The sequence below is a fragment of the Plectrocnemia conspersa genome, unplaced genomic scaffold (genome assembly GCF_051122295.1).
Source record: "Plectrocnemia conspersa isolate PC_06_02 unplaced genomic scaffold, ASM5112229v1 ptg000001l, whole genome shotgun sequence".
In the NCBI taxonomy this organism is placed as follows: domain Eukaryota; kingdom Metazoa; phylum Arthropoda; class Insecta; order Trichoptera; family Polycentropodidae; genus Plectrocnemia; species Plectrocnemia conspersa.
Window position 1 is genome coordinate 2,477,376 of NW_028277165.1, and position 17,230 is coordinate 2,494,605.

Consider the following 17,230-nt stretch of genomic DNA (forward strand, 5'->3'; position numbering starts at 1 on the left):
TGACACGTTTCTGATTTGATTTGTATCGTATAATATTTTTTCTATTATTTTTACGAATTTTTATTTTTTAATTTTGTATAGAAATAGAAATTTCTTAATTTTGAAAATCTGGTAATTATATACCTATTTTTAATGACACACGTCATTAAAAATTGACGGGTTTATTCCTGTAAATCTAGTGTTAATAAAATAAAGTGTTTTCAACCTTAAATTATATAAAATAACCATAATACAAGGCTCGAAGTTTCGTGGCACCTTCAGGATCACAATGCATACTGGCGATTTTCTTGATGGCATCTATAGATACCACCTACCCATCATGTTCGCATATGGTAATCCACGGGGTGGATAGAAACTAACTTTTTTTACTCGCAAAACTAAAGCTATTGTGTTGCCATTTATAGAATGACTTTATTTTTTCCCTTGAATAAAGACATAAGCGTAAAATGATACCATATTTTATTGTGTGACAAAGCCATAAATTATATATTAAATTAAATTTAACCCACTGACGAATTAAGTTTAAGGTGCTATTAAATTACTTCGTAAATAATTTTTTTAAATAAAAATAAATCATATTTAAAATAATTAACTTTAACAAATGTATTAATACAAGTCAAAACTTTCAACCAATATTTATTATTATTATTCCTTTTAATTCAAAAGTTATTATATTTTTTATTCGATCTTCAACGCAAAATTCTCATAAAACTGTCCATTGTCATGCAGCAGGCATATATATGATATAATGCATTTATTAAAATGCTCCATTATTTTGGTTTAACTTTTAACCCGCCGTTGGTCGCACGGCGGCGCAGCGCTCACCCTATCGGTTTTTTTGATGCCGTTTTTTTTGTATGAAACATATTAACTTGCGGGTCCCTTTACTTTTCAAGAATTATGTTTTCTTCAATATTGCAGGCTCAAACACGTGTTTACTAATTTGATATACATTTGGTTTTGCGTATTAGTTGTGTTATATCAAGGATCGAGAGAGAACGTTATTTACGCGGGTTAGATTCGTGCTGGAAATTTTATTTTTTGGTAGTTTCTTTTTATTATTATTTACTTTTTTGTTGTTATTATTATGTTTTTAATTTATTTTATAAATATATTTTATTTAACTCTTTTGATACATAGTATAAAAAAAGTATTTTGAATTTTTTTTTCGATTCCTTAGATAATTTAAAAAAATTAAACAAATTTATCGCAAAGTTTGCAAATAAAAATATAGCAGTATTTAGGAAAGAAACCTGACACTACGATAATTCATTACCCAGAACCAAGTGAATAGAATCGTCCAAAATGTAATTTTTGTCCTAGGAAAAAAATCGCAAAATCACCATCAAATGCCACATGTGCTATAACCCAATATGCAAAGAACATTCATCGGCATTATGTCCAGATTGCATAACTAAGTATTCAAGTAGTCAAGTTCAAAAATAATATATATTTTTTCATGTTATTTTTAAAGTTTCAAGCATATATCTAAAAAAATGATATTTTACTTTTAAAATATTTATTATTTTATTTTTCTTCTTTCGTTATGTATATAAAAGTTTTAAAGAATTTATTTATTTTATATATACAACACTAAAATAAACCAAAAATTAAAAATATAATAAATATTCGATATTTAAACTTAAAAACAGAAAGAACTGAGAGGCGGCTATTCGCTCAGGCGCGACCAACGGCGTATGCAACACTCGCGCGACCAACGGCGGGTTAAGGGCAATCAACAATTTGTCGCCCCTTTGTAACTGATCAATATAGACAATACATAAATATTACGAAAATAAAGACTAAAAGTCATTTGTACACCTTATAAATTCAATTGATATAAAATAATATGTATAATATATAGGACTAGCTTCAAAAAATTGAAAATATCAATAATAACGTGTCACAAGTACGTTAAGTTGGAATACGTACACATTTTTTATTTTAAATAACATAGAGTATTTAAAATTGCCTTCATATAAAAGGGTATATAGAAAAAAATGAGAATTTACGATTGTACAGAGGAAAAAATAATATTTGTAAATAAAGTCATACGTACCGTCTGTACTTTCATAGCGTAAATAAGAGTTAATTAGGGCCTATGGCGAGTGGGGGTATATCATTTGGTATGTTTGCAGTCGGATCGGCCGGGTACAAGTGATTCAGTATAGCCATGTAGTGAATGGAAGCGGCCACGGCTACGAAGCCGTGCCAGATGGCGTGAGCAAACGGTATTCTTCCATCGCATTTGAAGAATATCACGCCTATCAAGTAGTATAGACCGCCTCTTTTCAACTCTTCGATTCCAGCGAATTGCTCCTGTTGAGTAAATATCAATAATTAAGATTTGATTTGGGAAAAAAATAAAAATAAAAACACTACTTACATCACACATTAATATGGCAATCGAAGGACCTATTCCGGTGATCATGTACAGTAACGTCTCCAGTCTTTTGTATCGTTCGTGAAACATTTGCTGATATGCGATTCCGAACGTGGCCATTAACCAAATGATCCAGCGCATTTCTTCTAAGTAGGCCCCTTTCGGGGTGCCTATGGTCAGCCATGGAAAGTAAGAACCAGCTATGAACACGTAGATCATGGCTCTGTCGCAGCGGTGGAGTACATGCCTCATGTTGCTAAATATCATAAAAAAAAATTGTTAGAGAAAATCATGGTTTTTATACTCTTTATTAGGAGATTTAAGTTATGATTCGCTGTGTTCTCGTAGAAACATTGTCAAGCTTTGAATTACTGAAAGTTGTTATGGACAATCCTTCTAATACCGGTTAAGGATTATCCTCGAGCAACGTGTTCAAAGGAACTCACCTGTGCAGCTTCTTAATACGCCATTATTGTTGATCTGTTATTTATTTATTCAAATTAATACCATCATTATTTATTTATTTGAATTAAAACCATCGTTATTTATTTAATTAAATTAAGACCGTTAAGGAAGAGCTGGTTTGTTTATTATTATTCACCATTGTGATAACCTATTAGTTTATGATGGTTTTATTTTAATACATAAATATACACATGTAATGGGTCGAAAATCGCTTGAGAAGTGTAGCGGCTCTTTCTTTCGCATAAAAATATGATTTATAGCTAACAAGTAATAAAAACGAGCGTTCCCACTGCAACAGCGCCAACACAATTATATTGCTTTTGACGTGAATTTTTTACTTCTGAGAAGTGATAATTGTTTTGGCGCCCTCATATTGACCAAAATTCGGTTTGAATATACTTTAACCAATACTCAGAAGTGGTTTGAATATACTTTGATAAACACTCTTATATCTATGGAGCAATATCCGAGATGTATCGCCTATCTGTACTTCTTCTTCAGCTTAATTTCCCCTGAGAGATAAGTTAGCTTAATTTGTATTTAGAATTGACCTACATAAAAATTCTAAAACTAAAATTTTTAGGTTTTGGTTTGAACAGCAAATGGACGTTTCGTAACTGTCAAATTGAATTTCATAGACATTTAAGAGCAGCATATAATTTTACTAGTGTATCAGTTAAATTATATTTTCGCTAATATAAATATATATCTACTGGTGAAAATGTATTTGGACTTTACTAGTGAAAATATAACTTCACTGAAAAATAGATATTTCATGTAAATAAATAATGATCAGTAAGTAAATGTATATATTACTACATATGGAAAATAGCACTTACCAGATAAATTATATTTTCACTGGTAAAAACATAATATTTAACGGATAAAATGTATATATTCGATACATAAATGTACGAATTAATTTTATAAATGTACCTTTAATGACTCATTTATGTTGTTTAGTGTTAAAACAGCCACAAAATGTAATTGTATAAAACAATAATGGCATTTTATATGCACAATAAAGTATGTTAATAAAAAAATATCTAGAGACTTATACCTATCACTCTTGCAATAGAAAACGGAGTGAAATGTTGTGGAGACGGCAAAGAGCATGCTCAATGCCGCTCCGTACACGCTCGCTGCAAGGAATTGCGGCATGCTTCCAGATCTACGGAGTAGTTCCCAGGCGGCCATCATGCTCGGCATCGTGCACACGCCATGTGTGATGACGTTGGCTATGTGTTCCACCTGAAACATATAATCATATTCACTACTACTATAATATACACAATAATAATTAATAATATATAATAATGATGAATAAGTTTGTTAAAAATTATTGGTAGTCTTACATATCATAGTAGTTATCTGTGATTAATTATTTTAATCTAAACAGGTAAAAACAAGCAGAAAAAAAAATTGTATTAGATTTCACTGATAAACATATTATCATAGAGATATACTATTAATCTACATTATTACGTATTATTAGTTGGACTTTTGCATATTAAAGTTTGCAAATTTAAGACGATGGACTATGATCTAAAGACTTACGCAGATAATCTGCGATTAGAATAAATACATATTTATTGCCTCTGAATGTCAATAAATTATTCAGTGATTTTATTTAAATTATTTAATTTATCCAAAATTTATATTATTTTAAATTATCTATTTATAATATAAGTACTTTTTTACGATCTTAACCCTTTGGATGCTAAACAACGATATATTATATAAAATAAACGCTAACAAAGATAACTGTTGACGTCACAATGCTCGAAAAAGTAAATTAATTTGTGAACTTGTTACCCCGTTAGTATTACAATGGCATGAAATAGTTTTTGAGTGAATTTAATTATAATAAGAATCAATTAATACGTAAAAAAGAATAATTTTTAAAAACCCCATAGCATCCAAAGGGTTAAGGACCACGAGTTGGACACCCTGATTTAGTTTATTCTTAGGTGTTCATTTTAATTGTGGATATATTATATAATAATTCAGTTACTGCAGCTAAAAGATCATTTATATATATATATATGTATATATATATTTTTTATGTAGTCCATTTTGGTATTGATAAATTATGATACAAAGTACATATTTAATTTTTTAAAACTGACTTTTGGGCTTTAATTATAATAATTATTATAAAAAAGCTCAATATTTCTTTACAGTGATATTTTTTGTTATTGTATTGACGTAAATGTAGATAACCAATTGGTGTTTCTATCAATTTTTATGACTATATAAAATATTTTACATGTACAATACATAAATGCATTGTTTTCCTACAAAGATTTAATTAAATATAATTTATATGTAATTGTAGACCGATTCTAAATCAGGCATTAGTAACAAGAAAAGCAATATTTTTCAATGTCAATGAGCTATTTACAAAAAAATTTATCGCCTATTGCTTCTTGTAAAAATAACACCAAGTAAATATTTTTTCATTACAAAACGTATATTTATTGTATATTGTATAATATGTACATATATATATATATATGTATATGTACAATTGAGAAATACATATATTTCCTAAATATGTACGCTTCTGTGCAAAAGAAAGCGGCCACCTAACACAACTATGGTTTAAGATGAATAAATAAATTATTAAATCATATAATTATTATTATTTAGTATTTATTTAAACATATGGTTTACAACCTAAAACGTAAAAAAATAACTTAAAAAAATATATAAAACACAACTAAAACTGTATATGTCCATCATTAGTCTAATACGCACTTAGTTTTTTCAGGCGCGTTTAAAACGAGTGTAATAGTGTGAATAGCAAACATAATCTATTAAGTCTGAAGATATTAAAAAGTCCTTTAAAATATTCAGGACTAATAAGTACTATTCTATCTTAATACAAAGAAAAAAATGAACATTCCGAGATTTTAAAAATTAAATATAGAGTTAAGCAAGGAGACACTTTGATCACCATATTATGAAATTTAGTTCACAAATTTAATATCAGGGGTTGTCAAGATTTATACAACGCAAAAATTCCGTGATCGCCACAGATATTTTTCAGAGGAAAAATTTAAAATTACAGAATAAACATCAACTATGATTGTCAACTGAAACGTAAGGCAAAATGGGTTCTGCAATGAAAGATGAAAGATGAAAACGCTCAATACAAAGTAGATCATTGATTAAGAGCGCTGAATACATTATATAAAACAATTTAGCACACATAATCAATTGAATATTTATAAATACAGATCCTTGAAATATTGTAAACAAGTCGAAACCATACATGTAATATGTCATTACTGTTCAAGGTCGCGAAGGTTTGCGTTTTATTTTTACATCACGACACATGCGAATACATAAGGATTCAATAACAAGTCGTTATGTAACGGGCTCGAGCTATTTCTGCCACGTTTGTACATTGGCAAAGATCAAAGAACAGTACGTTCAAAAAGTGTTTAATGATAAGCGCACACGTGTGTTTCTTAATTACACAGAGGCCATTCACACTGTGATATAGATTGAACTTTGTATTGGAGTCCACAGTTGTTTTGAGATAAAAAAATATAATATAACATGTAGTGTCTGGTGTTATGTAAAAATACAATTTTATATACAGGTTGATCTAAAAAATACATATTTATTTTTCAGAATTGAATATGATTCTTGAAGATAATGTTAACAACTCATCAAAAGCGCTAATGTTTCTTGAACTATTAATGGATAATATTTAGAAAAAGGCCAATAAAGAAATATTAAAATATAGTATCGAAAACAATCTTTAGAATAGTCCTTAAAGTCTCAGTAAACGTATATACAGAAATTAAAAACTTTTTAAGGCTGTTAAAAAATATTATAAATGAATCATTTTCTGGCACACAAAAACACAGGAAAACCCAATATATCTATGCATCCTGTGTCATTCCACTCCATAGAGGTATCTGTTTTAATATGTACCATTCATTGGTGAACTATTAAAAACCATATTTATGTCAGAAGCATGTAAAAATAAAAAAAATATAAGTTTGGTTTCATACAAAAGATCTTTACATCTACGGATTCTATAGTAAATGGTGAATAGAAATAATAATAAAAATTAAATTCAATATAAAATGAAAGTGTTAGAAATATTTTAGCGAAACCCTTTATATTCGCGAAAAATTGCCAGCATTTGTGTAATAGGGCTCGTGCTCAATTTTTGTATAATTTGTAAAAAAAATGTATTCTAAAGTCCAAAAATTTGAAATGTTTTGATAATAAATTGATATTTTTCATTAGGAAAAATCAGAAAAGGATTTTTTTATATTTTTGTGCAAAGATACGATTCACCTCGCAGCTAAAATTTGCATATATAATATGATTCTTGTTGTAATTTTAAATTTATAAATTGTTTTAATTTGCCCTTATTTCTTCAACGCACTTTATTTATGCGAGCAGGTCATATTACTGTGTCTTGTAAAAATATGGGTGTCGATTTCTGTAAATTTGGACGAAAATTTTTACCAATAAATGTTAAAAAAAGATGGAGGAAGGTGACGCATACTTGCAGATACCACTTATGGTTTTTGTGAACATGATAACTATTAATGTAGTGTAAAAAAATTGGGAATAAAAAGATTAGATTAGACAAAAAAGATAACTTGATAAAATTATTTTTTAATATAATAGCTTTCACTGCATATCTAAAATATTCAATGTGTGCTTATCATTTGAGTATCTGAAAACCAGACAAAATTCATTCAATTAAAAAACTGGGATAAGATAAGAGTTCCGATCAATTATCGTCACATTAAAATATTATCTTCGCTTAGTAAATAATTTTATTGTGTTTAAAATAAGAAAAGATTTTTATATTTTTCCTTAATTTATCTCATGTTTTTAGTAATATTAGTCTTATTTTAAATTTTTAATTTCTTGTTGTAAACTAAAAATTGTTAAAAACCAGCCACGTTTTACATATTTTAAAGTGTATACCCGGCGGGTCTGGATCTTTTTTACAAATAATAATTTTCTAATACGAATGTCACCCATTGACTTGTTTCGCATACTTGAGAATATATGTGTATTGCAGTAAGTAAGAACTTATTAATAATTAACCTAAGAAGTACCAACAACTTTTTTGTGTAAACACGCAAATCTGACAGATAAATAATTTACTGAATGTATATTTGTTTCAGTAATGAGATACTATAGGGAATAGGAGCCGGATCCGTCGGGTCTAAAAATACTCGGGTTTTCCCAAACCCTAATTACGATTAAATAAAAGATGTGCAGAAGAAATTTTTGTAACAGAATTTTTTTCATGCAGCACCCATTATTCAAGTTTTTTTAATATAACCAATGACTTCAGTTTGTTATTATCATCCGAAGGGCGCTTAATAACTTCTAGGTCCGCAGCATGATTTTTTGTAATAATCATTGCACGGTACGTACAGGTTTGAATTATAATCTTTTTTATACAATTGAATTGTAAATATCTCGCCTAGGTTCGTTAGCCAGCTTGATGGTGGCTATTAAAACAATAAAAAACATCGTAGATCTGTTAAAAAAATGTTATATAATAAATTATAATTTTTTTAAAAAAATGTTTAGAAATGTTGAACCACCAACAATGTTATAATATATTTTATAAGATGAAAATTGTAATACGTTCATTACAGATTGCGTAACGTCGTTATGCGAACGCGAACGCGAACGCGAACGAGAAACCTGTCTAGAAGAAGTGAATTAGAAAGTGAAAAAACCTGGGTGGGCATGTAAGGCTGGCCCCTGGGGGCGGCGTGGTTCATCCACTGGACCGCCGGCAGCTTGCGTAGCCGCCGGAGCCATTCGGGCCATTCGGGCCACTGGGGCCACACAGCCCATTGCCAGCGCCACGGCAGCGAGGGGCACGCGCGCACTCGCATGCCGCACGCACCGACAACTGACACTAGCGGTCGGTGTTGACACACAGCGACAACTGTCAGATTAACCCCGAAACGACTGACGAGCGTTCATTTTTTTAAATGACAATACTTTTATATTAAAACATTACCGCCATTTTGTTTTAAGCAAATTCGGTGTTGTAATGGTAAAAAACATGTTTTTAATATTATTTTACTCGTTTTCTGCAAATTATAAACACTAAATAAAAAGGGTTCCAAAAGTATTGGAATATTTTTTTTATTCTTTATTTTAATTAAAACATTCACGAGCTAACATGTTACTATAGTGTGGTCTCACTATTGTGCGCACGCGCCTTCATGACTTTATTATTTGTAATAGAAATGAAAATTAAAATATTCTATAATTACCAAATTTGCCAGTTGCGAAACGTCCATTTGCTGTTCAAACCAAAACCTAACCTTAACAAATATAATAACAATATACTGTTTAGTTTGTTTAGGGTGGACTCGAGTTCGATAATCAATTTTACAACTTTTATTAAGCCAATTTGGGTTTGGTTAATTCGTACAGGTTAGGTTTGTGTTTGAACAGAAAATGGACATATTAAGTTTTATAGAATTTTTAGAATGGCATATAATAGTAGTAAATATATATATCTACTGGTAAAAGTATATTTGGAAAATATAACTTCACTAAAAATACACGTTCACTGTAACATTTATACATCGCACGTAAATAAATAATAATAAGTATGTAAATGTATATATTACTACGTATTGAAAAGTTGAAATCATGTAATTTTACTAACACCTGCCAGATAATTTATATTATTATTTGATTATATGTATAATAATAGCTCGGAGGATTATTTGCGATCCCAATCTAGTATTTTTATAGTAATATAGATATTTAAATTATTTGAAGCAATGTGTACTAGTTACACATCACAGAAAAGGAAAGATTAATGAAAAAATTCGACATTTCGGAGAGTAAGCCCTAACGCGTATTTTTGAGCATAAATTAATGAATGACCCGATCTTATTTTTGAAATTATCTATTTGTTTATTTATCTATTTGCAGATTGTTGTATTTAAGCCATGATTATCTTTGTATTTTATATTTACAAATATTTTTATATTTGTTTAAAAAATATATTTAGATTTTTTCTTTAAAGACCTAAAAAGTTATAGCGTGAAGTAAAAAGTAAATTTATAAATTGATTTTACCGAATATCTGACATTAAAACCACTTCAAAGAAACGATAAATATCTGATGCGATTTTAAATCTAGCATGCTCGACATGTTGTTACATTTGAACCAAACATTGTGTATATACAATTTTGACATTTGCTGTCAACTTGACGCAAAGTTACAATGGCATTTATAAAAACCGGTATACATAATAAATTTTATATTTTTTCTAAAATCATTTCTCCATTATTTTAGTTTAAGTTACAAATTATATTGAAACTTAATGTATTTTCAACAATGACACGCATTTCAGCCATTGCTTGTGTTTTAGTACTTAATTTGATATTCCCTTTTAAAATCCATTAAACTTAATCATTGCAGAAGCTGATATAGATAATGAGGAAAAAATATATGCTCCCATTGATACGATAGATTGTAAAGTCGAGGTAATGAAACGTAATTAGTGACCCTTATTACCACATGATTTTAAAAAGTTTTCATTCAAGATCCAAGATATAAAATACGAATACGACAGCAATGAAGAAACACACGTAAACAACGTAAACGACATGTTTGAAATAGGTGTGTCATAATTATTATTACAGCATTCTGTAACATTTCAATGTATTTAAATGTTTTATTATGATTTTAGAAATGCACGATGTTAAAGATGTACTTAAAACGAATACTATCGGCTTGGAAGTTTTATCTCACCAAATTTACAACACCACCAAAGTAATTGTCGATTAGACTTTGCTTGTTGTTTATTTTGATATTTAAAATTTATTTAATAATTTATATTATTATTTTAGAAACACGAAGAAGATAAATGCTACAGAGATAAAGGTTTGCGAAGTGTTTCTTATAAAAATAAGTGTGAGGCATGTGGAAAAGAATTCAAATTTAAAAGCAAACTTTTAGGACATATGAAAACTCACAGCAATGTTCGTGATTTTAAATGTGAAGAATGTGGAAAAGCATTTAAAGATAAAAGCACACTATCAGGGCATATGAAAACCCATAGCGATATTCGTGAATTTGAATGTGAAAGATGTCAAAAAGCTTTCAAATGTCAAAACCATCTTTCACTACATATGCGAACTCATGGAGATGTTTGTGACTTTGAATGTAAAAAATGTGGTAAAGCATTTAAACATCAAGACTATCTTTCACGACATATGCGAACTCATGGCGATGTCCGTGACTTTGAATGTGAAATATGTGGAAAAAAATTCATAACTAAATTCATTCTTGTAAACCATATACGAATTCATAGCGAAGTTCGTGACTGTGAATGTGAAAAATGTGGAAAGGCATTCAAATATAAAAGCACACTTTCAAGGCATATGAAATCTCATAGCAATGTTCGTGACTTTGAATGTGAAAAATGTGGAAAAACATTTATAACTAAATCAAATCTTCAAAAACATATGCTAATTCATAGCAATGTTCGGAACTTTGAATGTGAAATATGTGGAGGAGCATTTAAAGTTAAAAGTATACTTTCGCAGCATATAAAAACTCATAGCAATGCTCGTGAATTTAAATGTGATAAATGTGGAAAATCATTAAAGAGCAAATACACTCTTTCAACTCATATGCAAACTCATAGTGATGTTCGTAAATATGAATGTGAAGAATGTGGAAAAGCATTCATATATAAATGCAATCTTACAAAACATATGCGAACTCATAAAGATGTTCAGCATTTTGAATGTAAAAAATGTGGAAAAACATTAAAAAATAATAATTTACTTTTAAGGCATATAATAACTCATAGCGACGTTCGTGACTTTAATTGTAAGAAATGTGGAAAAGCATTCAAATCTCAAAACTATCTTTTACAACATTTACGAACTCATAGGGATACACGTGACTTTGTATGTGAAAAATGTAGAAAAGCATTTAAAATAAAATCTCATCTTATACAACATATGCAGACTCATAGCGACGCACTTAAAACTAAAAGCCGACTTTTATATCTTATGAAATCTCATACTGCTTTAAAATGTGATATATGTGGAAAAGCATTTAAAGTAAAATACCATCTTTCACGACATATTCAAACTCATAGCAATACTCGCAACTTTGAATGTAAAAAATGTGGTAAAGCATTCAAAGATAATAATATACTTTCAAGGCATATGATAACTCATAGCGATGCTCGTGACTTTAAATGTGAGAAATGTGGAAAAGCATTTAAATCTCAAAACCATCTTTCACAACATATGCGAATTCATAGGAATTCTCGTGACTTTGAATGCGAAAAATGTGGAAAAGCGTTTAAATATAATAGCATACTTTTAAAGCATATGAAAACCCATAGTAATGTTTGTGCGTTTGAATGTGTAATATGTGAAAAAGCATTCAAAGATCAAAACACACTTTCAGGTCATATGAAAATTCATAGCGTTACTAGTGACTTTGAGTGTGAAAAATGTGGAAAATCATTCAAGGATATTAGCATACTTTCAAGTCATATGATGAATACGCGATGTTCTGAAATAGTTCAACCTTTTGGCTGATATGATGTCTTTCTAACTGATCATATATTCAATGGCTCAAGCTATTTAACAATTAAATTAAATATATAAAATAAATGTTGCATACCACCACATATTAGCGAAGTAATAAGTTTCCAGAGCCATTTTTAATTTTCAAGATGTACAATAACGATCGTTACTAGCATTTATTTTCTGTTAACAACAAGGCTGTGGTGTTGGAGACGAAGTCGTGGAATTTTAGGAGGAGTCAGAGTCGAAAAAATCGACCAGCACAATCCTTTTTATAATTTTTGCACTGAAGATTGTTTATTTTCCGCACTTAAAATCATCAAATCTGATTTAAGAGCTTCCATTACGCTGACTTAAAAATAGAAGCAATTATTTTTTTAATACTTAATTCAGTTTTAATCACGGATAGAAAAGGTTAGATTTAATATCTTTAAATATTTAAGATTAAATTCAGTCAATCTGGCAAAATAAAACACATGAAATTTTTGAAATGAACGTTTTTCCTCACATATATTATTATTAAATTTGTTTTTTAATTGTATCGTTTTATTTAATATAAATATTTAAATGTATATTATGTATATTTTTATATTTAATTCATTTTTGTACTAACTTTTTTAAATAAGTCAATAAAGGTGAATTTGGTAGACATGGGCTTTTTTTAAATTCTTCAATTTTTTTCCGTCAGGCGGCGTCAATGGTGAGCGCTATAAGCGCATGACAACCGATTATTCTGTCACGAAATCGAATATATTGATGTGGAAGATACGTAGTTCCAACAAGACGACGCAACTAGCTACACATCAGGTGTAACGTTGGGTGTTTTGCGTGAAAAGTTCCTAGGTCGCATTATTTCACGTTTTAGTCATGTCAACTAGCCGGCAAATTCATTCGACATAACGCCCTTGTATCGTTGTGGGGTTACGCTGTCGTGTTTACGCCGACAAACCCGTAACGTTTGAGTACATAAAAAGCAACCAGAGTAACCGCCCGAAATGTACGAAAAAATAATCAAAAAGATAAAAATTTTGAACACTTTTGATAAGATCGGGAGCAAACTAATTGATTTGTAGGGCTAATTTGACGGTGATATCCTTTCCTGGTTTTTAAATCATTATTAATTATGCAACCTTCCATTGATTGCATTTTAGTATGCTACTCTCAATATAAATTAATATAATGAATTTTATGTCTTTTTCTAACAATTCCTTCAACAATTTTTCGATAATTAGATCACATTTTTGAGTTTAGATCCTTCATTGTTGCTGTTTTTATTTCTCTAAACAATCTAATTCGTAGACTAAGTTGGAGAGGTGTTTCGTGATATTTATGTACTTCTTTTTCGGTTTTAGTCCGGGAGTCCTGAGAATATGATTTTTAAAACAGTTTCCAGATCCTTTAACAAAAGTAAAGATTTTTCTTTATTACATCTTACCCAATTTTCCTCACTATTGCTGGGTAATGTATTTGAGGTTTATTTGTTTTTTGTCGCTTTATAGAGCAGGTAGTCTGTTGTTTCCGTCATAGATGAATTTCTATATCAAATGTCATTCAATGACTGCTGGAAACTCTTAAGTCGATATTTTTGACTGAGTAAACCGTATTTTATTATTGTTCTGCAACACTTGAAATTTCTCTGTTGCAACACATATTGAATTGAACTACACTTTTAATTAAATAATTATTTTAAAATATATTTTTGATAATCCCTAAAAGCAGGCAAAGATAAAGCTTGGATTAGAAAAATAATTGAAAATAGAAGTTATTTTTCATTAGAAACATTCCAAAATAACGATTCAAATATGATGCTGTTTTAGTGTTTTCAATATTTCATGCTCGAAAAATCGTTGTATTTGGTCCACACATTGTGTATATACGATTTTGACGTTTACTGTCAACTTGACGCAAAGTTAAAATGGCGTTTATAAAAACTGGTATAATCACTTTATTTTTTTATGATAGCAACAATTAAAATTTTTGGTTAACAGTTATTGTCACTTTTCATCATTAGTTAAAAATGAAACCAGTGGTTTAGTTCTAAAAAAAGATGTGCCGGAACGCCCTTCCCTATAGGATTATATGAACCTAGTTATTTAGTTTGTTGTGCTGTCGATGATGATTAAATTCAGCTCAAAGGAATTTTAACAAATCTAACAAATAGTGCCAGAACACGATCCGTTTTTAGAAATATGTGTTTGAACGACATACCACTGAACTAAGCTGATTGTATTTTCAACAATGACATACTTTTCATATGTCGCTAATTTTTTACTATTTAATCTGATTTTCTCTATAAGTTTTAAATTGTATCATTTTAGAAGCTGACATAGAAGGCAAGGAAAGATTATTTACTTCTGTTGACACGATTCAATGTAAAGTCGAGGTAACGAAATATAATATGTAACCCCTGTTCAAGCATGATCTTTAATAAGCTGACCAAATGTCCTCAAAAATTTCCGATATGACATTTTTGTTTTTGTGTCCTTTTTTGATATTTTCAAAATCTGGTCACCTTATCTTAAACAGTATTTTTGTTTCAAGATTGAAAATGTAAAATGCGAATACGATAGTAGCGAAGATACACACATAAACGACTTAGACGACATGTTCGAAATAGGTTAGTCATAATTAATATTACAGCACTTTGTTACGTTTTAATGCATTTTATTAATTTATTTTAATTTAATTGTAGAAATGCACGATGTTAAAGATGAACTAAAGGCAACTACTAACGGAGTGATTTTACCTCACCTAATTGACAATGCCAACAAAATTTGTAACTTTGAATGTGAAAAATGTGGAAAAGTATTTAGAGATAAAAGTATACTTTTAAGGCATATGAAAACTCATAGTAATATACGTGATGTTAAATGTGAAAAATGTGTAAAAGCATTTAAATCTCAATCCCATCTTTCACAACATATGCGAACACATAGTAATGCTCGTGACTTTGAGTGTGAAAAATGTGGAAAAACATTTATAACTAAATCAAATCTTAAAAAGCATATGTTAATTCATAGCGATGTTCGGAAATTTGAATGTGAAAAATGTGGAAGAGCGTTTAAATTTAAAAGTATCCTTTCGGAGCATATAAAAACGCATAGCGATGTTTGTGACTTTGGATGTGAAAAATGTGGAAAAACATTCAAAATAAAATCCTATCTTACACAACATATGCAAATTCATAGCGATGCACCTAAATCTAAAAGTCAACACTCAAGTCATTTTAAATCTCATAGTGTTTTAGGATGTGACAAATGTGGAAAAACATTTAAAAATAAAAGCAGCTTATCGATGCATTTGATAACTCACCGTGATGATCGCGATTTTAAATGTGAAAAATGTAGAAAAGCATTCAAAAGTAAATACACTCTTTCAACTCATATGCGAACTCATAGCGATGTTCGTGATTTTGAATGTGAGCAATGTGGAAAAGCATTCATAGATAAATGCATTCTTTCAAAACATATGCGTACTCATAGCGATGTTCTGAACTTTGATTGTAAAAAATGTGGAAGAGCATTTAGAGTTAAAAGTAGACTTTTGGAGCATATAAAGACTCATAGCCATGTTCGTGATTTTGGATGTGAAATATGTGGAAAAGCATTCAAAATAAAATCCCATCTTTCACGACATATGCAAATTCATAGCGATTTTCGTGACTTTAAATGTGAAAAATGTAGAAAAACATTCAAATCTCTAACCCATCTTTCACAACATATACGAACTCATAGTAATAATCGTGGCTTCGAATGTGAAAAATGTGGAAAAGCATTCAAATATAATAGCATACTTTTAAGGCATATGAAAACTCATAGCGATATTCGTGACTTTAAATGTGACAAATGTGGAAAAGCTTTCAAATCTCAAATCCATCTAACACAACATATGCGAATTCATAGCGATACTCGTAATTTTGAATGTAAAAAATGTGAAAAAGCATTTAAAGACAATAGTATACTTTCAAGGCATATGCGAACTCATAGCGAGTTTGAAGACGGAAGTATTGCAAAAGTATAATTAACTTGGTTCAAAATTTTGCAACATACGCAAACTCCAAAAGCATTAAAATATAAAAAATCCTTTCAAGGTATATTAAAAACCATTGCGATGCTCATTACATTGTTACCAAAATACAAGATATTGTAAATATGTTTTTTATTTACTTTAAATCTGTCGATGAAATAATTACTTTTATTTTCTACAACATTTGCAACAAAATTGTAATTTGGTAGTATGTGCCTTTCCAAATGTAATTTTATTTTGCGCACTTTCAACGCTATTCGCCATAGATTACTCTGCTGAATGTCAGCTGCAACTAATATAATCATATTTACATTATATAGATACATAGCCATGTTTAACTTTATTAGCGGTTTTTCATTGTGAATATATATTATTTTTTTAATAAAAATTGTTTCATTTATTATTTCTTGTTTTTGTAAAATTGACCCATGTGTTGTAACCTTAAAACTTGTTCGAGTAACGTCTGATTGTTACTCTCGGTTGAGACCAACGGTTGAAAACCAGCCAAACGTCAGATTTCGCTGCTTGCATGACCCGCCATAATCGTATACGATAAGTGAAGACGGTATTGATAGATTTTTTACAAAATGAAGTTTTTACAAATTTAAAAAATTCCAAAATTGTTTGTAGATTTTAATATATAATACTTCAAACATTTAGTATTTTTACTTTCAACATAACCGTGATTTTATTTTTTATATGTAAACTATTGTATTTTTAAATATGTAAATTTTCTGTAAATATACTTTCTATGTATGTAAATTTATACATATTA

The 17,230-nt window shown here is 29.4% G+C and overlaps 3 protein-coding genes across 5 annotated transcripts; 2 read left to right on the top strand and 1 right to left on the bottom strand.

Moving 5' to 3' along the window:
* Positions 1 to 1,518: 1,518 nt before the first annotated feature.
* Positions 1,519 to 8,817, bottom strand: LOC148238424 (monocyte to macrophage differentiation factor). Of its 2 annotated transcripts, XM_088202732.1 has the most exons (5): positions 8,584 to 8,817; positions 3,909 to 4,099; positions 2,387 to 2,639; positions 2,060 to 2,319; positions 1,629 to 1,760 (listed from the first exon to the last, which is right to left on the bottom strand). In XM_088202732.1, exons 1-4 carry the CDS (start codon positions 8,743 to 8,745, stop codon positions 2,089 to 2,091), a joined length of 837 nt encoding a protein of 278 aa, XP_088058858.1. In that variant the 5' UTR covers positions 8,746 to 8,817; the 3' UTR covers positions 1,629 to 1,760; positions 2,060 to 2,088. The 2 variants fall into 2 exon arrangements, with proteins under 2 accessions (XP_088058847.1, XP_088058858.1); XM_088202721.1 differs by having other exon boundaries at positions 1,519 to 2,319.
* Positions 8,818 to 10,033: 1,216 nt separating this feature from the next.
* Positions 10,034 to 12,493, top strand: LOC148238425 (uncharacterized). The gene is made up of 5 exons (XM_088202490.1): positions 10,034 to 10,118; positions 10,298 to 10,362; positions 10,423 to 10,498; positions 10,569 to 10,651; positions 10,729 to 12,493. Exons 1-5 carry the CDS (start codon positions 10,100 to 10,102, stop codon positions 12,439 to 12,441), a joined length of 1,956 nt encoding a protein of 651 aa, XP_088058616.1. The 5' UTR covers positions 10,034 to 10,099; the 3' UTR covers positions 12,442 to 12,493.
* Positions 12,494 to 14,252: 1,759 nt separating this feature from the next.
* On the top strand, positions 14,253 to 16,843 carry LOC148238426 (uncharacterized). 2 transcript variants are annotated; one of them, XM_088202569.1, is made up of 4 exons: positions 14,253 to 14,363; positions 14,748 to 14,812; positions 14,971 to 15,046; positions 15,122 to 16,843. In XM_088202569.1, the coding sequence occupies exons 1-4, from the start codon at positions 14,345 to 14,347 to the stop codon at positions 16,447 to 16,449; spliced, it is 1,488 nt and encodes a 495-aa protein (XP_088058695.1). In that variant the 5' UTR covers positions 14,253 to 14,344; the 3' UTR covers positions 16,450 to 16,843. The 2 variants fall into 2 exon arrangements, with proteins under 2 accessions (XP_088058695.1, XP_088058705.1); XM_088202579.1 differs by lacking the exon at positions 14,253 to 14,363 and adding an exon at positions 14,441 to 14,655 and having other exon boundaries at positions 14,727 to 14,812.
* The last annotated feature ends 387 nt before the right edge of the window (positions 16,844 to 17,230 follow it).